At 45.2% G+C, this 23,786-nt stretch overlaps 1 protein-coding gene across 1 annotated transcript in view; it reads left to right on the top strand.

The window, feature by feature from the left end:
* The window catches only part of zdhhc2 (zinc finger DHHC-type palmitoyltransferase 2), a 30,785-nt gene that overhangs the window by 5,416 nt on the left and 1,583 nt on the right, over positions 1–23,786 (top strand). The window contains exons 2-12 of the mRNA XM_039012458.1: positions 10,956–10,982; positions 13,531–13,625; positions 15,693–15,813; positions 17,857–17,926; positions 18,032–18,064; positions 18,383–18,503; positions 18,969–19,101; positions 20,796–20,922; positions 21,631–21,723; positions 22,579–22,697; positions 23,670–23,748. Of these exons, the coding sequence (XP_038868386.1) occupies positions 10,956–10,982; positions 13,531–13,625; positions 15,693–15,813; positions 17,857–17,926; positions 18,032–18,064; positions 18,383–18,503; positions 18,969–19,101; positions 20,796–20,922; positions 21,631–21,723; positions 22,579–22,697; positions 23,670–23,710 (980 nt within the window). The 3' untranslated portion in view covers positions 23,711–23,748. The remainder of the gene's footprint in view (positions 1–10,955; positions 10,983–13,530; positions 13,626–15,692; positions 15,814–17,856; positions 17,927–18,031; positions 18,065–18,382; positions 18,504–18,968; positions 19,102–20,795; positions 20,923–21,630; positions 21,724–22,578; positions 22,698–23,669; positions 23,749–23,786) is intronic.

The following is a 23,786-nucleotide window of genomic DNA, read 5'->3' on the forward strand; positions in this document are numbered from 1 at the left end:
CCGTTTGTCTTAGAACACAATATTATGGCCATTAACAGAGTCAATCACTTTGTCAAAACCCTTCTCTACCCCGGAGGTAAGAAAGGCTGAAAATCTCTGACCGGCCCTATAGAGTTATTCCTAACCATGTGGCCTGACCAGGAAACACAGGGGCTCAAGTAAAGTTCTCAGCGGATGTTGTTAAGTAATTGATTCATCTGTTATTATCAATGCTTTTAGTGCATACAACTAATATGATAGTTTGATATTGGCATTGACTGTAAAATTATTTTTTTATATATATTTGTAATTTTCTTCTATCTGCAATGAAACCAGTAAGATATGACTAGAAGTGTTGTTGCCTGCGGCCAGCATGTGGTGTGATGAGGTCCAGAGATAACTGTAGGAGGGTATCGTCAGCTGATCCCTCTGTTAATCCCATTGTCTGACTCGCATGCAATCTCTGCCTGACCCAGATTTCCTTAAAATTATCTTTAATAAATGGCAGCAGGGTCTTTAAAGTTGACAAAATGTTAGTCACATATCTGTGACAGTGGAGGCTCATCAGAGGAGGAAGGGGAGGACCATCCTCCTCAGTGAATTTCATAAAGATAAAAATAGTGAAACATTCAAAAAGTTATCCTTTTTTAGATAAAACTATACTAAATATATTCACGTCAACAAATAATTGATTAAAACACACTGTTTTGCAATGAAGGTCTACAGTAGTTTCCGTCCTCCTCTGGGTACATTGACTTCAATAAAAAACCTAGGAGGCTCATGGTTCTCACCCCCTTCTATAGACTTACACAATAATTCTGACAACTTCTGGAGGATTTCCTCCAACCTATTAGAGCTCTTGCAGCATGAACTGACATGTTGTCCACCCAATAAAAGGATCAGAGAATCAATCTACACTACATGACCAAAAGTATGTGGAAACCTGCTTGTCGAAAATCTTGTTCCAAAATCATGGGTATTAATATGGAGTTGGTCCCCCCTTTGCTGCTATAATAGCCTCCACTCTTCTGGGAAGGCTTACCACTAGATGTTGGAACATTGCTGCGGGGACTTGCTTCCATTCAGCCACAAGAGCATTAGTGAGGTTGGGCACTGATGTTGGGCGATTAGGCCTGGCTCGCAGTTGGCATTCCAATTCATCACAAAGGTGTTCGACGGGGTTGAGGTCAGGGCTCTGTGCAGGCCAGTCAATTTCTTGCACACTGATCTCGACAAAACATTTCTGCATGGACCTCGCTTTGTGTACGGGGGCAGGAAAGGGCCTTCCCTAAACTGTTGCCACAAAGTTGGAAGCACAGAATCATCTAGAATGTCATTGTATTCTGTAGCGTTAAGATTCCCCTTTACTAAGGGGGGCCTAGCCCAAACCATGAAAAACAGCCCCAGACCGTTATTCCTCCTCTACCAAACTTTACAGTTGGCACTATGCATTCGGGCAGGTGGTGTTCTCCTGGCATCCGCCAAACCAGAATCCTCCGTTGGACAGCCAGATGGTGAAATGTGATTCATCACTCCAGAGAATGCATTTCCACTGCTCCAGAGTCCAATGGCGGTGAGCTTTACACCCCTCCAGCGACACTTGGCAATGCACATGGTGATCAATTCTTGTTCTGATGTTGCTTCCAGAGGCAGTTTGGAACTCGGTAGTGAGTGTTGCAACCGAGGACAGACGATTTTTAAGAGATAAGCGCTTCAGCACTCGGCGGTCCTGTCCTGTGAGATTTTGTGGCCTACCACTTCGCAGCTGAGCCGTTGTTGCTCCTAGACGTTTCCACTTCAGAATAACAGCACTTACAGTTGACCAGGGCAGCTCTAGCAGGGCAGAAATTTTACGAACTGACTTGTTTGGAAGGTGGTATCCTATGATGGTGCCACGTTGAAAGTCACTGAGCTCTTCACCATTCTATTGCCAATGTTTGTCTATGGAGTTTGTATGGCTGTGTACTCAATTTTATACACCTCCCAGCAACGGGTGTGTCTGAAATACCCGAATCCACTCATTTTAAGTGGTGTCCACATACTTTTGTATATATAGTGTAGTACTGATAGCATAAGCTACAGCTAGCTAGCACTACAGTGCATAAAATGTGGTGAGTAGTTGACTCAAAGAGAGAAAGACAATATTTTAACAGTTTTGAACAACTTAATGTATTCCTAAATTAAGGAGAAGCAAAAGAGAGAGAGAGAGACAGATTGAGATTTAGTTGTATTTAAAAAAAACTTTCACTTAGCAAGTGAATGTAGCTAGCTAGTTTAACCTACTCAAACACCTGACTCAAACAGAGAGGGATGCTACGTTAGCTAGCTATGGCTATCCAGCACTGGATGGATGAGAGACAGCTAGTTCACCTGTGAAGTCCTTGTGTCGCAGACCTGGGCTCTGTTGCAATAGCAGGACGCACGCACGCACACACGCACGCACGCACGCACGCACCCCACACACAGCCAGTTTCAGTTGCTCAGATCATCTTCCCTCGGCTCTGACTGTATGTTGTGCAGACTGCAGTGTGCTCTGAGCAGGCTCAGGGATGGAACTTAAGGATGTTGGGCACTGGCCAGCCAGGCTAGTAGACTACCATTTTTACTAGCCCGGGTCTAAAATCTGTGCCATGCGATATTTGAAAAGACAACATTTCTCTAGGCGGCAGGCTAGTTTGGTCCATTTTCTACTAGCCCGGTTGAATAGTACTAGCCTCAAGCTAGCTAGCTAGCTTAATATCCATCCCTGGGTGTGCTACTTCAAGGGCTTTTTAAAACTGGAAGGAACAAGGATGATGAGCTCTTGGGGAACTATGTGTTGCCTATTTATTTTATTAGTTATGTGTAGGATGCTGTGTCTCAATTAGGGAGCTGGTCCTGTCTTTTCGGGGCTGTTCATATTGTTTATTAGGTGTGTGTTAATGCTGTTGATGTGTATTAGGTGTGTGTTAATGTTGTTGATGTGTATTAGGTGTGTGTTAATGCTGTTGATGTGTATTAGGTGTGTGTTAATGCTGTTTATGTGTATTAGGTGTCAGTTAATGCTGTTTATGTGTGTTAATGCTGTTGATGTGTATTAGGTGTGTGTTAATGCTGTTGATGTGTGTTAATGCTGTTGATGTGTATTAGGTGTGTGTTAATGCTGTTGATGTGTATTAGGTGTGCATTGGTGCTGTTGGTGTGTATTAAGCAGGGGTTGGAACCTACATTATTTTCGTTCTAAACAGAACCTTTTTTTTTTTACGTTCCACTCCACCAATCATGCAGTGCGGATAGCAATGAGAATTGAGCAGATTGCTATGAAGTGGGCAAGCTATAGCTCAGTGAGTTGTTTACATGTGTGATGGAAAGACACGTGCGAGATGCATCGGACATTTTGCGGGTGGGGAGAGAATGAGAGAGCAGGTCCGGCTCCAGGATGACATGCCTGAGGTGACATTTTAAATACATGGGTGGGCACAACTAGTATTGCTTTATGAGCCCTAATAAAATAAGGTAGATTGGTCCTACTGCTGTTGAAATGTACAAAAATGTATTTGAAATGTAGCCTTACACATCAACAACCATTGTTTTGTATAATGGCACAAGAAAGATATGCACCCCATTATGACATACAAGTGTATACAAAAATGCAGCCGTAGCTGCCGTAGGCCTACACATAATACAAAATGCAGCCGTAGACCTACACATAATACAAAATACAGCCGTAGCTGCCGTAGGCCTACACATAATACAAAATGCAGCAGTAGGTCTACACATAATACAAAATGCAGCCGTAGCTGCCGTAGGCCTACACATAATACAAAATGCAGCCCTAGACCTACACATAATACAAAATGCAGCCGTAGCTGCCGTAGGCCTACACATAATACAAAATGCAGCAGTAGGTCTACACATAATACAAAATGCAGCCGTAGCTGCCGTAGGCCTACACATAATACAAAATGCAGCAGTAGGTCTACACATAATACAAAATGCAGCCGTAGCTGCCGTAGACCTACACATAATACAAAATGCAGCCGTAGGTCTACACATAATACAAAATGCAGCCGTAGCTGCCGTAGGCCTACACATAATACAAAATGCAGCAGTAGGTCTACACATAATACAAAATGCAGCCGTAGGTCTACACATCATACAAAATGCAGCCGTAGCTGCCGTAGGCCTACACATAATACAAAATGCAGCAGTAGGTCTAACCATAATACAAAATGCAGCCGTAGGTCTACACATAATACAAAATGCAGCCATAGCTGCCGTAGGCCTACACATAATATAAAATGCAGCCGTAGGTCTACACATAATACAAAATGCAGCCGTAGCTGCCGTAGGCCTACACATAATACAAAATGCAGCAGTAGGTCTACACATAATACAAAATGCAGCCGTAGCTGCCATAGGCCTACACATAATACAAAATGCAGCCGTAGGTCTACACATAATACAAATTGCAGCCGTTGCTGCCGTAGGTCTATTCATACAGCCGTAGCTGCCGTAGGCCTACACATACAGCCGTATCTGCCGTAGGCCTACACATAATTTGCGCCTACCAACAGGATGAGCACTGCTAGCGTATCAAAGATTCTTACAGGCTTCATAGCTTAAACTTTTCTGTTGAATTTGTGACTCAACGCGATGAGCGTAACCTACAGTAAGCCAACCTGCCACTTCTCCAGGTGCACAATATTTTCTGTGGGAGAGTTTCAGAAAATAGGGCTGTGAGACACGGGCTTAATCCTAGACACATGGAATGTAGGGTGAATACGGAGAGTACAGGGTAACAAAAGACGAACAGCAGTGGAACTAAGGACTCTAGAGATGGGGAAAGGGCCAATGAAACGGGGAGAAAGTTTGCGGGACTTCACCCGAAGGGCCAGGTCCCGTGTGGATAGCCGTACCCTCTGCCCAATGCGATAGCGAGGAGCTGGAGTCCGGCGGCAATCCGCTTGTCGACTATACCTGTAGTTGGTCTTGAGATGCGCTGCCCGGGCTCTTTTCCAGGTACGCCGACAGTGACTGACGAACATCTGGGCCGAGGGTATGTTGACTTCCTGCTCATGTTCTGGGAAGAGAGGAGGTTGATATCCCAAGGAGCACTCGAAAGGGGAGAGTCCCGTGGCCAAACAGGGAAGAGTGTTCCCGGGCATACTCCACCCAAACCAGTTGTCGGCTCCAGGTAGTGGGGTTGGTCGAGACGAGGCATCTTAAGGTTGTTTCCAGGTCTTGGTTTGCCCGCTCCAACTGGCCGTTGGATTGGGGATGGAATCCGGAGGACAGGCTGGCCGACGACCCAATAAGGGTGCAGAATGCCTTCCAGAACTGAGACGAGAACTGAGGACCCCGGTCGGAGACCATGTCCACCGGGAGTCCGTGGATCCTGAAGACGTGCTGCACCATGAGCTGGGCCGTCTCTTTGGCAGAGGGTAGTTTGTGGAGAGGGATGAAATGGGCGGCCTTGGAAAACCGATCCACTACCGTCAGAATGACGGTGTTGCCATCAGACGGAGGGAACCCAGTGACAAAGTCCAGGGAGATATGGGACCAGGGACGATGAGGGACAGGTAGTGGCTGAAGGAGGCCGGAAGGGGCTTGCCGTGGAGTCTTATTCTGAGCACAAACGGTGCATGCGGCAACGAAGGCAGATGCGTCAGGAACCATTGTGGGCCACCAGAAACGTTGTCGGAGGAAGGCCAGGGTCATCCGGAACTCGCCAGGAGGAATGAGCCCATTTCAGGACCCGGGACCGGACTGAATTAGGGACGAACAACCGGTTAGCCGGGCCACCTCCAGGGGCATGCTGGGAACGTTGTGCCTTGCAGACCAGGGTCTCAATACCCCAGCCCACAGCAGCCGCAAGGCATGAGGTAGGGAGGATGGTCTCTGAGTCAGAGGATGTGGCAGCGGGACTGTACAGGCGAGAGAGGGCATCAGGTTTAACATTCTTGGACCCTGGGCGATAGGAAATGGTGAAGTTCAACCTGGTGAATAACAGAGCCCACTGGGCCTGCCTGGAGTTAAGGCGCTTGGTTGTGCGGAGATATTCCAAACGGATGTTCTGCTCCCTTCAGCCAGTCTCCACTCCTCCAGTGCCCTTCAGCCAGCCCCCACTCCAAATTCAGAAGCATCGACCTCAACCACAAACTGACGGTTTGGGTCCGGATGGACGAGGATGGGGGCTGTAGTGAACCGACACTTCAGGTCCACAAAGGCTTTGTCAACCACTGGGGACCATGTGAACGGTACCTTGGGAGAGGTGAGTGCCGAGAGGGGGGCCGCCAGGGTGCTGTAGCCTCGAATAAAACACCGGTAGAAATTGGAAAACCCCAGGAAATGTTGTAGCTGCACCCTGGACGTAGGTTGGGGCCAATCCACTACTGCTTTCACCTTTTCCGGGTCCATCTGGACATTTCCTTCAGCGATGACATATCCCAGAAAGGAAAGGGTAGAACGGTGGAACTCGCATTTCTCCGCTTTCACAAATAACTAATTCTCCAGGAGACGCTGAAGGACTTGTCTAACATGGAGGACGTGTTCTTGGGCAGAAGGGAAAAAAACAGGAGGATGTCGAGGTAGACGGACACGACACGGTTTAACATGTCCCGAAGCACATCGTTTACCAGGGTCTGGAAGTGTTGAAGGCTGTCTTCCACTCATCCCCTTCGCGTATCCGAACCAGGTGGTAGGCATTCCAAAGGTCCAGTTTGGAAAAGATGGTAGCCCCCTGGTGAGGTTCGGAAGCCAAGGAGAGGAGTGGTAGGGGGTAACAATTCTTGATCGTTATGTCAATGCACGGACGCAGGGTCTTGTCCTTCTTTTCCACAAAGAAAAACCCTGCGCCGGCAGGGGGCCAGTTCGTACTATAAGGGCACAAGGCGAGACCCAGATGCAGATGGTTTGAGTCTTTGATATTTATTAATAATCCAAAAGGGGTAGGCAAGAGAATGGTCGTGGACAGGCAAAAGGTCAAAACCAGTTCAGAGTCCAGGAGGTACAGAGTAGCAGGCAGGCTCGAGGTCAGGGCAGGCAGAATGGTCAGGCTGGTGGGTACAGAGACCAGAAAACAGGCAAGGGTCAAAACCGGGAGGACTAGCAAAAGAGAATAGAAAAGGCAGGAGCACGGGAAAAAACACGCTGTTTGACTTGGAACATACAAGACGAACTGGCAGACAGACAGAAAACACAGGTTTAAATACCCAGGGGATAATGGGGAAGATGGGTGACACCTGGAGGGGGTGGAGACAAGCACAAGGACAGGTGAAACAGATCAAGGTGTGACAGAAAAGCAAACAAAATCAAACTAAGTGTATATTCTGTATTCATAGCTGATGTTACATTTCCTGCATGGTAGTAGCCAATTTTAATAAGATAAGAGTAAATGCAAATTCAGAGAGCACACACACACACTATAGCAAGAGAGCAGGGAGAGGCAAAAAAGTAGGCTGTGTCATTTTCATAGTATTGACATCATTTTTAAAGTAGCCTATCACACAACGACTGTGTAATGCAAATGAATGATAACATAGTGAACGTTTACTTACTTCTTTTAGCAGGCTACACTGTGTATTGGTCCTATACTACTCTGACATACAACATGTACTAAAATGTAGGCCTGAACTGCAGCCACATACACAACAACTGTTATTTTGTACACAAGAAAGCATGCCATGCCACAAGAAAGCATGCCCAAGATGTGTTCATTAAAACATCACACGCCGTAACCATCGATTCAGGACCATGGACTGAAGGCTACCGCCATTATGCTCCATGAAGGAATAGGCTGCCAATTTCAGCACCACCAAAGTGGATAGCCAATGGACCACTTTGGTCATAAAATAACACAAAAGCTGTATTTCTATTAATAGCAATGTCTTGACCTTGTTCACATCCCAAAAGTTTGGGCTCTCTGCATCCATGCATCCACAGAGCTTCCACTAGTTGACTATTTCGCTAAATCGTGATGACATTTCCCCCAGCACGGCATAGAAAGTGCTGAAAAACAGTCATCTCTTCTCCATCATCATGCTGACCCACTGTGCTTTCAACTACATACTCTTGCAGAGTTAAACTCATCCGTCTTCGTTGTTTGCTTGGAGCTGGTGTGCCCGTACCTTCTTGGCATGCCTCCCAAAGCTTTTTGAATTCAGCATCACATCGCCGTTTTTCAACGCACCCATAAGAGCTGCAGACAAGTTTGACACCAGTGTGCAGATCAGTAGCTTCTGACTGCAGTAACTCATTAGGAGGGTCGAAGAGCCCCAGAATTGTGTGAGTCATGTTCACAATAAACTTAAAGCTTGGCTCTGTCACTGCTTTCAATAAGCCTCAATGGCCTCAAGTCTCACATCTGTGCCATATGCGCGAGTAAATTCGATTTCACAGAGCTTCTCTGTGATGATGTCACTTGTTTTCAAAATGACTGACACTGTGGCGAGGTGTCCAGTCCATCTCTGATCAAGAACTCTTTTCAGTTTTTCTCCAGTGTACTGTGCAGCCACCGTGGGTTTCCTAAAGAAGTTGTACAGAGAGCTAGACACATTGAACAAGTCGTCTATTGCGTCATCAGACGACATAGCATGCACCACAACCAAATGCAGACCTTGAACCAGGCTCTACAAAAGGTTTGCTTTCTCCCACTGAAAATGTGGCTTTGGTAAGTGTCAAGATAAACCTGCGCTGGCTCCTCATCACTGAGATCGTCAGGTGACTGGGGTATCGCTGGCTCCTCATCACTGAGATCGTCATGTGGCAGGGGTAAGGCTGGCTCCTCATCACTGAGATCGTCAGGTGGCAGGGATAACGCTGGCTCCTCATCACTGAGATCGTCAGGTGGCAGGGGTACGGCTGGCTCCTCATCACTGAGATCGTCAGGTGGCTGGGGTAAGGCTGGCTCCTCATCACTGAGATCGTCAGGTGGCTGGGGTAAGGCTGGCTCCTCATCACTGAGGTCGTCAGGTGACTGGGGTAAGGCTGGCTCCTCATCACTGAGATCGTCAGGTGGCAGGGGTATCGCTGGCTCCTCATCACTGAGATCGTCAGGTGGCTGGGGTAACGCTGGCTCCTCATCACCGAGGTCGCCAGGTGGCTGGGGTAACGCTGGCTCCTCATCACCAAGGTCATCAGGTGCTAGTGGCTGGGGTAATGGAGGTGCAGGTGCTTGTTGGGATGTTACCCTAGTGCTGGGCTATGGCTCTTCTCCATCTTGTTGGGCAGCAGGCGGCGTGAGGGCATTTGCTGCTAGGTTCCTCAACCTCAGTAGTTGGGCTAACAGGCTGCTTGGTGAGCTCAGCATTGGTTTTGACATGGTGGTCCTCAATTTTTTGCTCTTGGCAGTGCCCAGCCATTTTCGGATATCCATGTTGATAAAAGCGTAGCCAACTAGCTATAACTATTCAGTGTGCCACTAACAAAACTTAACAAAGCTAGCTGCAAAAGTGAACAACCTTTTCCCTATCTGTGAGAAAATAAACTGTAAATTTGACCCAATCAGAATGCATTTCTGGACTTAAATTATTTGGATTTACATGATTATAACCTCACCCCCCCATCCCCGTCCCCACCCCATCCCGGTCTGCTGGCAGGCCCAGTGGCGCTAAATTGGCAAAATCGCGCATGGTAATTCATATACCATCTGTTATGTTTATGGGGAAACAAAACTGTTTGGAGGCTTGGCTTGAAGCGCTGGGCATCTTGTGATGACATGCATTATCTGAATTAGGCCTACAGAATTATACCTACGGAGGAGCAGCTTCTATGGAGGAACTTTGAATGTCTTTGAACTTCAGAGTTGACTTAACGTTGGACCAGAGAAGCTAGCTAGCTAACAAGCTTGCGTGTGCAGAGTGGCACCAGAATTAAAACAACATCTTACCTCTTTGTAATTAATAAATCCAATGTGAAATGTGATAACGATAGTATCCCTAACTAGCATTGAAAAAGTTAATCGATTCTTCTCTAATTAAAAATCTCACTCCCTAATTTCTGAATCCAGTTTGTAAGGTCATTAGGCTACTAGACTATGCTTCGGAGGGGCAGGGGCAGGTTGCCTAAACATGCACACACACTGACAAAGATTTTCATCTTGCAGGCAGACACTGGAAGAAGTTTCTGATTGACAGAGGGAGAGCTTGCATAGGTGTTTATTTAATTTTTTTGGGGGGGGGACTGGAAAAAATTGCCTGGGAACGTAAAATAACGTTAATAACCGGTTCCCATGCTTTTAAAATAAAGGTTCTGTTCCGGAACAGTATCGATCACTTTCGTTCCCAGTTCTGATTCTATTCCTTGGAATATTTATTTATTTTCCGGTTTTCGGTTCTGTTCCCTAAACCGGTTCCAACCCCTGGTATTAGTTGTGTCTTGGTGCTTTTCATGTGTATAGGTGTATTAGTAGGTGTGTGTAGTAGGGTGCTACTCATGTATATTAGCTGAGCTGAATCAGTGTGCTGAGGACTGGGGTGCTGATCCTGTCATGTGGTCAGCAGCTTTGTCTCAGGCCTGCCCTGCCGCAGGTGGAGCAGCTGCCAGTCAGCATTCACGCCAGACTGCACCAGGCACGATGCTACTGTTGTTGCCACTGCTTTTGTGTTAATGCACAGCAATGCTTTACTATATCAAAAGGTTAAAGAAGGAGAGTAATTTATGATTGGATCAGGTCGTGATTATGTTTCTGTAAGTTGTGGGAGTTTGATGTGTCAGATGGCACTTATAGGGATTCAGCACACTTGCTGGATGTCTGCATCATCCTCAGTTTATTTATCGTTATTAAACGGTAATTTGTGTGCCAAGGATATTGATGCCAAGTACACCAAGGAGAAAATAATCCTTTGTTTTCAGCACAATCTACACATTATGATAACACATTATACTGAAGAGGGATTCTGCTGAAAATGTTCAAAGCATTTCCATTTCTTTATTTGTCCATAATACAGCAAACAACACAGAGACATGACTGCACATTCCTCATCTTCTCTTTTCAGAATCGATCGACAACATTGGACAGAAGAGTAAGTCCCTGACCCATATATATTCTTCTACAGTATAATGAACATTAATACCTGCCAGTAGCAGTATGATAGGGGAGAGTGGGGCAAGTTGAGACAAAGGGGTGAGTTGAGCCACCCTTATTTCTAGGAAACCATACACAAAATTAATAATTTGACCAAATATTTAAGAAGAGGTCCTCATTTCATGCCGTCTGTGAAGGAAGAAACCACATGGAAAAAGTGGTAAGCAAGTTAGGTCCAAAAAACTGATTTTCACCACGTCAAATGTATTTATTGGGTTAGAAGTTTCATGATGCTTGTATCTAAACCAATATAGATAATTTAAAGATTGTTCTTTACATCAGTTGGGGTCTCTATAAGCTTCAATATGAGGTCATAAACCTAGTATGAAAGTGCATCCCTATATTGTGTGGGCTAATATAGTCCAAATGTTTGCCTTGGGGTAGGTTGAGCAATGGCCATGGGGTAAGTTGAGCCAATGGTTAAGCCAATGGCAAGTTGAGCAAATGGAGGTGTTTTCTTCCCAGGCGTAATGCAAGGCATTATCGCTGGGATATGAGGTAACAACAGGGCCTGGCCTATGTTAAAAGTGTGTGTTAGGTGTTAAGCCTGTGTTAAAAGATGCTTAAAATGATTCAAATACAAAAATATAAAATCAAATGTTATTTGCCACATGCGCCGAATACCGTGAAATGCTTACTTACAAGCCCTTAACCAACAATGCAGTTTTAAGAGAAATAAGATTGAAGAAAATATTTACTCATTAAACTAAAGTAAAAAATAAATAATAATAAAGTAACACAATAAAATAACAATAACGAGGCTATATACAGGGGGTACCGGTACCAAGTCAATGTGCGGGTGTACAGGTTAGTCGATGGTAATTGAGGTATGTACATGTAGGTAGGGGTAAAGTGACTATGCATAGATAATTAACACCGAGTAGCAGCAGTGTAAAAAAAAAAATGGGGGGGGTCAATGCAAATAGTTAGAGTAGCCAATTGATTAACTGTTCAGCAGTCTTGGGGGTAGAAGCTGTTAAGGAGCCTTTTGGACCTAGACTTGGTGCTCCGGTCACGCTTGCTGTGCGGTAGCAGAGAGAACAGTCTATGACCAGGGTGGCTGGAGTCCTAGACAATTTTTAGGGCCTTCCTCTGACACTGCCTGTTATAGAGGTCCTGGATGGCAGGAAGCTTGGCCCCAGTGATGTACAGGGTTGGATGCTAACCAGTTTCCATACCAGGCGGTGATGCAACCAGTCAGGATGCTCTCGATGGTGCAGCTGTATAACTTTTTGATGATCTGAGGACCCATGCCAAATCTTTTCAGTCTCCTGAGGGGGAATAGGCGTTATCGTGCCCTCTTCACAACTGTTTTGGTGTGTTTGGACCATGATAGTTTGTTGGTCATGTGGACACAAAGGAACTCTGCTCCACTACAGCCCCCGTCGATGTGAATGGGGGCGATTGTGTTTGTGTTGAATTGTGTTTGGGAAATAAAAATAGATATGGTTTTAAAAGGGTAGTGGTAATATTTAATTCAGTACAGAAATTTGTAGGCAGCTTAACTTACCCTGTCCCGCGGCTCAACTTCCCCCATACCCAGAGTAAGTTGTCCCAAGAGGCCACTTTCTTTGGACAAGCTATGTTTTCAAAACTGTAATGTTTACATGAATTCTGATTATTTCAAGGGATACGCAACATCCTGAAATATATGTAGATATCTTTGTTAGAAATACTATATTTCCCTTGATAGAGTGATGCTGAATGTAAAAAATGTCTCAACTTACCCCACTCTCCCCTATGATGAACACATACCTGACAGTAGTAGTATGATATGATGAACACTGATACCATGCTAGATGAATAACCCAGAGGTTGAGGCTTATCTATGGGCAGTCATGAGCCAACGGTATCCATTAGTAAGACCGATTTCCACGTTATTAGTACTATTGTGGGGAGAGGAAGTAGGTCTATTAAAGGGTTTGTCTAAGAACTCATAAATGTCTGTTTCCTCTGTCAGGTTTGAATCAGTTATCTACACAGTCAGAGTCAGGAGAGGCCAGACACCCAGGAATGAGGATGATGTTGCATGATGGGTCTGGGAGTACGCAGTTAGAAACAGTTGAATATGATTTTCTGTAAGTCCCTCATATACACAGGCTGGGACCCAATAGAGACATTCACTGTAGCTAGCCTAATCATCGCTACAAGCTTCATCATAGCAGAATAAATAAGATCACAAAATACAAACATGATTGTAATCATCTTGTTTGGAAATGATAGCTCTGCCAGAGCCTTATCTAAGGGCAGTTAGTCAGGAGGTCCCAAAGTCAGGCTGTCCCAAAGCCTTGACACGTTCTCCTTTGGTGGTTCTTAAGACAAATGTGCTCTGTTCAATGACAAATGTGCTCTGTTCAACTATTGACTTTAAGTTCATGGAAAACAGGGCATCTTTGTTGGTCTATTCTAAAACTGTGTCAGAGATCTAGCTTCTAGCAGACAGATTACTTGGCTGCACAGTGAGCTGTATGTCTTTCTATTCCCAGTTGTTTATCTGCTGGCCTATCATGTTGCCTTCATCTTGTTTACCTGGGCCTACTGGCAGACCATCTTCACCAAGCCCATGAACCCCCTGAAAGAGGTGAGTGTGTGTGTGTGTGTGTGTGTGTGCGCGCGCGCATTTGATCAAATAGGCTAGTCTGGATGATGTACAGGGAGAAGTACAGAACTAGGCTAGTCTGGATGATGTACAGGGAGAAGTACAGAACTAGGCTAGTCTGGATGATGTACAGGGAGAAGTACAGAACTAGGCTAGTCTGGATGAGGTACAGGGAGAAGTACAGAACTAGGCTAGTCTGGATGATGAGATACAGGGAGAAGTACAGAACTAGGCTAGTCTGGATGAGGTACAGGGAGAAGTACAGAACTAGGCTAGTCTGGATGATGAGGTACAGGGAGAAGTACAGAACTAGGCTAGTCTGGATGATGTACAGGGAGAAGTACAGAACTAGGCTAGTCTGGATGATGAGGTACAGGGAGAGGTACAGAACTAGGCTAGTCTGGATGATGAGGTACAGGGAGAGGTACAGAACTAGGCTAGTCTGGATGATGAGGTACAGGGAGAAGTACAGAACTAGGCTAGTCTGGATGATGAGGTACAGGGAGAAGTACAGAACTAGGCTAGTCTGGATGATGAGGTACAGGGAGAAGGACAGAACTAGGCTAGTCTGGATGATGAGGTACAGGGAGAAGTACAGAACTAGGCTAGTCTGGATGATGAGGTACAGGGAGAAGTACAGAACTAGGCTAGTCTGGATGATGAGGTACAGGGAGAAGTACAGAACTAGGCTAGTCTGGATGATGAGGTACAGGGAGAGGTACAGAACTAGGCTAGTCTGGATGATGAGGTACAGGGAGAAGTACAGAACTAGGCTAGTCTGGATGAGGTACAGGGAGAAGTACAGAACTAGGCTAGTCTGGATGATGAGGTACAGGGAGAAGTACAGAACTAGGCTAGTCTGGATGATGAGGTACAGGGAGAAGTACAGAACTAGGCTAGTCTGGATGATGAGGTACAGGGAGAAGTACAGGACTAGGCTAGTCTGGATGATGAGGTACAGGGAGAAGTACAGAACTAGGCTAGTCTGGATGATGAGGTACAGGGAGAAGTACAGAACTAGGCTAGTCTGGATGATGAGGTACAGGGAGAAGTACAGAACTAGGCTAGTCTGGATGATGAGGTACAGGGAGAAGTACAGAACTAGGCTAGTCTGGATGATGAGGTACAGGGAGAGGTACAGAACTAGGCTCCAGTCTCTCCTGCTATGATTGAGAGTGCTATTTAAAATGACATTGAGAGTCATATTTACAGTGATATTACCTTATTCTCCGACTGCCTGAAGGAGCACTCTATTATCTCTGCTCCTGACCACTCAGATTCAGAGCTTGTTGTTGTTGAATCCATGCGTTTTAGACGACACTCAAAAATGCTCCTTCCAGTACTGAGTGCTCTGGTTCATTCAAGGGGCGATAGCTTAACATTCAGGTCACTCAATAACAATGTTTTCCTTCATACTGTAAGGTGTATTTGTTAGATGATTCAGTGGGTGGTGATATCTGTGGCACTGGGCACCATTGTGTTTGTTATTGTTGAAGTTATTAGTCCTCAGCCTTCAATCATAAAACGCCTGAGTGCCTCAATGTAATAATGTAGCAGCGCTGCTGGGGCTCTGCAAACAGTCTAGCTGCTCAGAAGGAAAGGGCAAAGATGGAAGTGCACATGACTTAGCTGGATCAGCCTTGTGACACACAACAGTTACTGTACTGCAGTCCTCCAGCACTCAGAGCTACACAGCATTTACAGTAGATCACACCATTATAATAAGAGCTCTAATGGGAAGTGCATCTCATTAGTAATGGATGTAGGCCTGCAATATTCTAGAGGTGTAGGATCGTAATTTGAGCCAGTTTGCTGCAGCGGGAAAAAAATCCTGCAGCAACAGAAAATGTGAATTAATAAGTTGATTATAATGAATGGACATTTTTGTAGGGGAAAATCAAGTGTGGAAATTACAAACTTCAGAAGACTTTTTAAACCTCATATGCAACAGGGCTTTTTAAACCTCCTGCAACAGGGTGATGAAATGAAGATCCTACATCTGTTGAGGCACAGGATGCTTCTTATTCTGTTCCTCCATCCTCTCTGTAGTTCCACCTGTCCTACTCAGACAAGGAGCTGTTGGAGCGCGAGGACCGTGGAGAGTCTCAGCAGGAGATTCTTAGAAGGATAGCCAAGGATTTACCCATCTACACCCGCACCATGTCTGGAGGTACTCTACAGAACACAAGCTAAAACAAAAAGTCTGCCCTGTGGGCTGACTTTTAGCAACCCAGCAAACCAGAATTGGTTGCACCATATACTCTAATATTACAAAAACTGTCCAGTTGTTCTGATGATTATACATTGAATCAGGAGCGAAAGTAGAATTCATTTCTTCCCGGTGCGGGACCTGCACCAACGTTTTTTATAGGCCCAATTACATATATAATCCCTATTAATTCAATAGGATCTCTCTGGACCTAGTCATAAAGATTTGTCATTTAACTTTTAAAATGTATAACCTTTTATTGTGGCATAAACACAACCAGTCATGATGTTTTTATCTGATTGTCAAACAATCACTTCAAAGGGCTCCTTTACTAAGCTATCCGCACACGTTCATCTACTCACAACATATTTCCAGCCTCATAACAGTGGTGAATGGAAAGAGACATCTGTTACACTAAACACCACAAAGTTGTCATTAGGCCAGAATGTATGTGTCCATTGCTGTCTGCGTGGGTCTCGTTGTCGGCCGCTCATCTCAATTAAAATTGATTAAATAGTTTTTTCCCTCCTCATCCATCTACACACAATACCCCATAATGACAAAGCATTTGACATTTTTGCTAATTTATAAATAGAACCCCCCATAAATATTACATTTACATAAATATTCAGACCCTTAACTCAGTACTTTGTTGAAGCACCTTTGGCAGCGATTACAGCCTTGAGTCTTCTTGGGTACGACGCTACAAGCTTGGCACACCTGTATTTGGAGAGTTTCTCCCATTCTTCTCTGTAGATCCTCTCAAGCTCTGTTATGTTGGATGGGGAGCGTTGCTGCACAGCTATTTTCAGGTCTCTCCAGAGATGTTCGATCGGGTTCAAGTCCGGGCTCTGGCTGGGCCACTGAAAGACATTCAGAGACTTGTCCCGAAGCTACTCCTGCGTTGTCTTGGCTGTGTGCTTAGGGTCGTTGTCCTGTTGGAAGGTGAAACTTTGCCTCTGTCTGAGGTCCTGAGCGCTCTGGAGCAGGTTTTCATTGAGGCTCTCTCTGTACATTGCTCCGTTCAACTTTGCCTCGATCCTGACTAGTCTTCCAGTCCCTGCCACTGAAAAACATCCCCACAGCATGATGCTGCCACCACCATGCTTCAACGTAGGGAAGTTTGGTGCCAGGTTTCCTCTAGACGTGACGCTTGGCATTCAGGCCGAAGAGTTCAATCTTGGTTTCATCAGACCAGAGAGTCTTGTTTCTCATGGTTTGAGAGTCTTTATGTGTCTTTTGGCTATCATGTGCCTTTTACTGAGGAGTGGCTTCCGTCTGGCCTCTCTACCATGAAGGCCTGATTGGTGGAGTGCTGCAGATATGGTTGTCCTTCTGGAAGGTTCTCCCGTCTCCACAGAGGAACTCTGGAGTATCCATCGGGTTCTTGGTCACCTCCCTGACCAAGGCCCTTCTACCCCGATTGCTCAGTTTGGCCTGGTGGCCAGCTCTAGGAAGAGCCTTGGTGGTTCCAAACTTCTTCCATTTAAGAATGATGGAGGCCACTGTGTTCTTGGGGACCTTCAATGCCGCAGACAATTTTTGTTACCCTTCCACAGACCTTTGCCTCCACACAATCCTGTCTTGAGGCTCTACGGACAATTCCTTCGACCTCATGGCTTGGTTTTTGCTCTGACATGCACTGTCAACTGTGGGACCTTATATAGACAGGTGTGTGCTTTTCCAAATCATGTCTGTCATTGTAAAATAAGAATTTGTTCTTAACTGACTTGCCTAGTTAAATAAAGGTGAAATTAAAAAAAATATTAAAAAAATTGGTCAGTGGGGTAGATAGGCTGACAATTAATTTGTTATTGGTCAGTGGGGTAGATAGGCTGACGATTAATTTGTTATTGGTCAGTGGGGTAGATAGGCTGACGATTCATTTGTTATTGGTCAGTGGGGTAGATAGACTGACGATTAATTTGTTATTGGTCAGTAGGGTAGATAGGGTGGTGATGGTGTCTGATTGACCGTGCTGACGCTGTCTCTCTTATTCCTCAGCTATTCGTTTCTGTGATCGCTGCCAGCTGGTCAAGCCTGATCGATGTCACCATTGCTCAGTCTGTGATAAGTATGACTCTGCTCATGGCCCTATGCACTGTTCATAAGAACCCTGCTGAAACTGTGTTGGGGAAAATCGTAGCTGTTACTGAGTTTCCTTACTGTTGTTTTACAGATGCATCCTAAAGATGGATCACCATTGCCCCTGGTCTGTATTGCTACTGTACCATTTCATACTTAATCAAAGTGATGTTTGATTAATTATTCAAAGGAAATGGAACAATATTTTCCATTAGGTCACTGTATGATTTGTAAGAGTTTTTAAATCTTGTTTGATAAATTTATCACTTTTTCCGTTGTCGTCAAAGGCTTAACTGATGTCTACGATGTAGATGATATTTCAGCCTTGTCCGTTTCTGTTTGGGGGCCATTTTTACCATCTGTATGTTGTTGTCAAACGGTAGGGTTTTCCCATATGGTGTGATATTGACTTGGAGCATTGCCTTCTTGTTTTGGAATGTGACAGGGTGAATAACTGTGTGGGCTTCTCCAACTATAAGTTTTTCATGCTGTTCCTGGCATACTCCTTATTATATTGCATTTTCATCACTGCTACAGATCTACAGTACTTCATTAAATTCTGGACCGTGAGTAAAATATTTTCATGGTGAACTTTTGAATAATTGACATTCTGTACAATCTAAACCAGTGGAATGATTGCATTTCTAATGTCTGTTATATCTATATATCTCTATATCCATGTTCATTAGAGAAAACTATTATTTTTAATGACTAAATACAGTATGAAAGATGATGCTTTGTGAATAACTGAAAATAACTGTTTCATGTTCTGATCTTGGTATTCTGATTTCTCTGCAAGGCTGAAGGTAGAACACACGACCGTCTGTTAGAATACCTGGTATGAGCCAATCAGCGGCATTGGATTTGAGGACGATGATCACTGATTGGTTAAGCTCCCCCTAGACTAGTTTCGTAGCGACCTATGCTAACACCCAACTAGCTGGCAGACTTTACTTACAGGTTATGCCTAATGCACACATACAGGTACTGTAAGACTAATACATTGTGTTTGTGTGGAACCGCTCCCTCAGAATGGTCTGCCTGACACCCAGGCTAAGTTCCACATCATGTTCCTGTTCTTCGCGGCTTCCATGTTCTCTGTCAGTCTGGCCTCACTGTTCGTCTACCACTGCTGGCTGGTCTGCAAGAACAGATCCACTCTGGGTAAGAGCTGGCATGGTGTATCTGTATGTTGTTGTGAACATTTCCCTGGTGTCTCACTAAACAGAATAGAAACAGACCTAACATGGGTGCTCTGACGGAGTTTCCAAGAACAGGCCTGGGATAGGGACCTTATTCTATTCTTCTCCACATCAAATAAAAACACAGATTGAGTCACTCATCTGTGGTATGATTTGATAAGGCTCTTTGTTATGGCCATTATCGGACAGACAGACAGAGAGAGCAGTCTCTTATCATGTGTGCTAGAGCTGGGACGATAAACTGGAAATTATCGATACTGACCGAACCAATCATTTATCAAGGACATATTACTGATATTAATAATAATACGCTTTTACTAGAGGAATGTGAAGTTTGACATGAAATTAGTCTGCTACTATGGGATATTTCTAATGGGACAATTGATAACTACAACATTCCAAGTAGCAGTAGTAGTAAAAGTAGTCGTAGTAGTAGCAGTAGTAGTAGCAGCAGTAGTAGTAGTAGCAGCAGTAGTAGTAGTAGTAGTAGTAGTGATAATAGAAGCAGTATAAGTAGTAGTACTAGTAGTAGTAGTAGCAGTAGTAGTCTTAGTGCAGTAGCAGTAGTAGTACCAGTAGTAAGAGTAGCAGTAGTAGTAGGAGCAGTAGTAGTAGTACCAGTAGTAGTAGTAGTAGCAGTAGTAGTAGTAGCAGTAGTAGTAGGAGCAGTAGTAGTAGTACCAGTAGTAGTAGTAGTAGCAGTAGTAGTAGTAGCAGTAGTAGTAGTAGTTTTAAGGGTAATATAAAAGTGGTGCACACTCATTTTATAAACGCATCGTTCAATTTATCGTTATCTTGATCATTTTGTAAATGTATCGTGCTATGGACTTTTGTCCATATGGCCCAGCTCTGTGTGCACAGTGGTGCACTTTTTTGTCTCCAATCTGAGTGAGTGGATTATTCAGGGAGTGAACAACAGGCTCACAGTAAGAGGCTTAGTAACAGACACTGGAAAGGTAGCCCTGCTGGACAGGTAGCCCTGCTGGAAAGGTAGCCCTGCTGGACAGGTAGCCCTGCTGGAAAGGTAGCCCTGCTGGAAAAGTAGCCCTGCTGGACAGGTAGCCCTGCTGGAAAGGTAGCCCTGCTGGAAAGGTAGCCCTGCTGGTCAGGTAGCCCTGCTGGACAGGTAGCCCTGCTGGAAAGGTAGCCCTGCTGGACAGGCCTTTAGAGGACACGGTCAGTCATACCTAGTAACACAGCACAGCCAGTAGACCTGAAGGCATAGATCTGTCCTCAGAGAGCAGGGTTCTCGGGCTCTTTGGCTCATTGTCATTACATAAAGTAAATTACAAATGGCTGATCTTCATTTTTGCTGTACCAAGGACAGTTCAGTGAGATGGAGTCAAGGGTGTTAGTCTGCAGTTGTGGCAGGCTTTTAAACAGCAAATCTCCCCACCATTTGAGAATATCAAACTCTTTCAGCAATCTCTTCCCCTATAGGATCATTGACAACTGATGTCTCAAAAAATGTTATACCCATGAAGGTGTTGCTATTGGTTCAGGAGTTGCATAAGTGCCCACAAAACAATGACGTTCCTCTCTGTTTCCTTTGAACTATGAAACATCTAGATTGCATATGTTCTCTATAAACGATGCCAAACTAGATCTCTCCTCAGTTTTGGTTCAACACTGATCATATTCTACTCTGTTGTTCAGAGGCGGTCCGCGCGCCAGCGTTCCGTCATGGGGCAGATAAGAATGGCTTCAGTCTGGGCCTCAGTAAGAACTTCCGCCAGGTCTTCGGTGATGAAATGAGATACTGGCCATTTCCTGTGTACTCCAGGTATATACTTATTCCCTTATTTTATCAGATAAGTTAACTGAGAACATATGATCTTTTACAGCAACGACCTGGGTAAGAATGAGCCAATTGGAAGCTGTGGATGATTAGGTGGCCATGATGGTATTAGGGCCAGATTGGGAATTTAGCCAGGAAACCGGGGTTAACATGTCTACTCTTACGATAAGTGCCATGTGATCTTTAGTGATCAGAGTCAGGACACCCGTTTTAACATCCCATCAGAAAAATGGCACCCTATGCAGGGAAATGTCCCCAATCACTGCCCTGGGGCATTGGGATCTCCTTAGACCAGAGGGAAGAGTGCCCCCTACAGGCCCTCCACACCACTTCCAGCAGCATCTGGTCTCCCATCCAGGACCAACCCTGTTTAGCTTCAGAGGCAAGCCAGCAGTGGGATGCAGGGTGGTATGCTGCTCGCAAATAAAATATCATGCTATCGACTCTGACTGAACCCACCGTGAAAACACTGACATTCTCAGCTAAACAGAAAGGTCTGGCAAGGCTATGGACTATACTTTGGGGCTGACAGTGATAGAGAGGAGGGGAGAAGAAAGAACTTGAACTTAATGGTGAACTATGGGGGCAATGAGGGGGACAATGTTGCTAAGCGTGAGAGGAGGTTAGTTAGTTGTTAGTTATTAGGAGGATGAAGAGGAAGACTTTTAAACACAGGATTGTGTTTGTGTTTAGTCTGGGTGATGGGTGCTCCTTCCCAACCTGTCTGGTGAACCAGGATCCTGAGCAGCCCACCTCTCCTGGACACAACCCCCCTCCCGACAAGACGTAAGTATTAATCTCCTGGACACAACCCCCCTCCCAACAAGACGTAAGTATTCATCTCCTGGACACAACCCCCCTCCCAACAAGACGTAAGTATTCATCTCCTGGACACAACCCCCCTCCCAACAAGACATAAGTATTCATCTCCTGGACACAACCCCCCTTCCAACAAGACGTAAGTATTCATCTCCTGGACACAACTCCCCTCCCAACAAGACGTAAGTATTCATCTCCTGGACACAACCCCCCTCCCAACAAGACGTAAGTATTCATCTCCTGGACACAACCCCTCTCCCAACAAGACGTAAGTATTCATCTCCTGGACACAACCCCCCTCCCAACAAGACGTAAGTATTCATCTCCTGGACACAACCCCCCTCCCAACAAGACGTAAGTATTCATCTCCTGGACACAACCCCCCTCCCGACAAGACGTAAGTATTAATCTCCTGGACACAACCCCCCTCCCGACAAGACGTAAGTATTAATCTCCTGGACACAACCCCCCTCCCGACAAGACGTAAGTATTCATCTCCTGGACACAACCCCCCTCCCGACAAGACGTAAGTATTCATCTCCTGGACACAACCCCCCTCCCAACAAGACGTAAGTATTCATCTCCTGGACACAACCCCCCCCCCCCCCCCCCCCCCAACAAGACGTAAGTATTCATCCCTCACAGGAAATCCTGCCCACACTCTTCATACATTTGGTCCTTTTCCATAAAGATGGTTTTTGGATACAGATGTGAGAGAGTACTTTAGGGGTACTTTTCTAACAGTCATTTTGCTAATAGTCCATTGAAATCCGTTCATGTATTGATCCTGTCTAATGGTTTGTCCTGTGTTGTGTTGTGCAGTGTTGTTGGAGAGAGCCACCAGTTCCCAGCCAAACCACTGAGGGAGTCCCAAAGTCGACTGCTGAACAGCGCTCCCTCCTGGACAGAGAATGGGGGGGCAGAGGACAAAGAGAGACGGGGTGAGGGCTCAAATATCTGATGGGAGCCGAGTAAACCCTAACCTTATCTTCATGTCCAGATCCCGGTTCAACCCTAACTCTAGCTTCATGTCCAGATCCCGGTTCAACCCTAACCTTAGCTTCATGTCCAGATCCCAGTTAAACCCTAACTCCATGTCCAGATCCCGGTTCAACCCTAACCTTAGCTTCATGTCCAGATCCCTAACCTTAGCTTCATGTCCAGATCCCGGTTAAACCCTAACCTTAGCTTCATGTCCAGATCCCGGTTCAACCCTAACCTTAGCTTCATGTCCAAATCCCAGTTAAACCCTAACCTTAGCTTCATGTCCAGATCCTGGTTCAACCCTAACTCCATGTCCAGATCCCGGTTCAACCCTAACCTTAGCTTCATGTCCAGATCCCAGTTAAACCCTAACTCCATGTCCAGATCCCGGTTCAACCCTAACCTTAGCTTCATGTCCAGATCCCAGTTAAACCCTAACTCCATGTCCAGATCCCGGTTCAACCCTAACCTTAGCTTCATGTCCAGATCCCTAACCTTAGCTTCATGTCCAGATCCTGGTTCAACCCTAACTCCATGTCCAGATCCCAGTTCAACCCTAACTCTAGCTTCATGTCCAGATCACGGTTCAACCCTAACCCTAGCTTCATGTCCACATCCCGTTTCAACCCTAACCCTAGCTTCATGTCCACATCCCGTTTCAACCCTAACCCTAGCTTCATGTCCACATCCCGTTTCAACCCTAACCCTAGCTTCATGTCCACATCCCGTTTCAACCATAACCCTAGCTTCATGTCCACATCCCGTTTCAACCATAACCCTAGCTTCATGTCCACATCCCGTTTCAACCATAACCCTAACCCTAGCTTTATGTCCACTGTTTTTTAAACTTTTAAATGTTGTCTACAAATCATTATTCTATGACCATTCTCCAATAACTTTATTAACTGTATGCATACTGTGTTTTTCAGGCACAAGTAACCCAGCAATGGCCATAGAGAATGAAACATAACCCCGGCGAGGAATGACGACTTCTACGTGGAATCATAGGTGCGTTGAAAATTGATCTCAATATTTAAAAAATATTA

Source organism: Salvelinus namaycush, chromosome 17 (assembly GCF_016432855.1).
Source record: "Salvelinus namaycush isolate Seneca chromosome 17, SaNama_1.0, whole genome shotgun sequence".
Classification (NCBI taxonomy): Eukaryota; Metazoa; Chordata; class Actinopteri; order Salmoniformes; family Salmonidae; genus Salvelinus; species Salvelinus namaycush.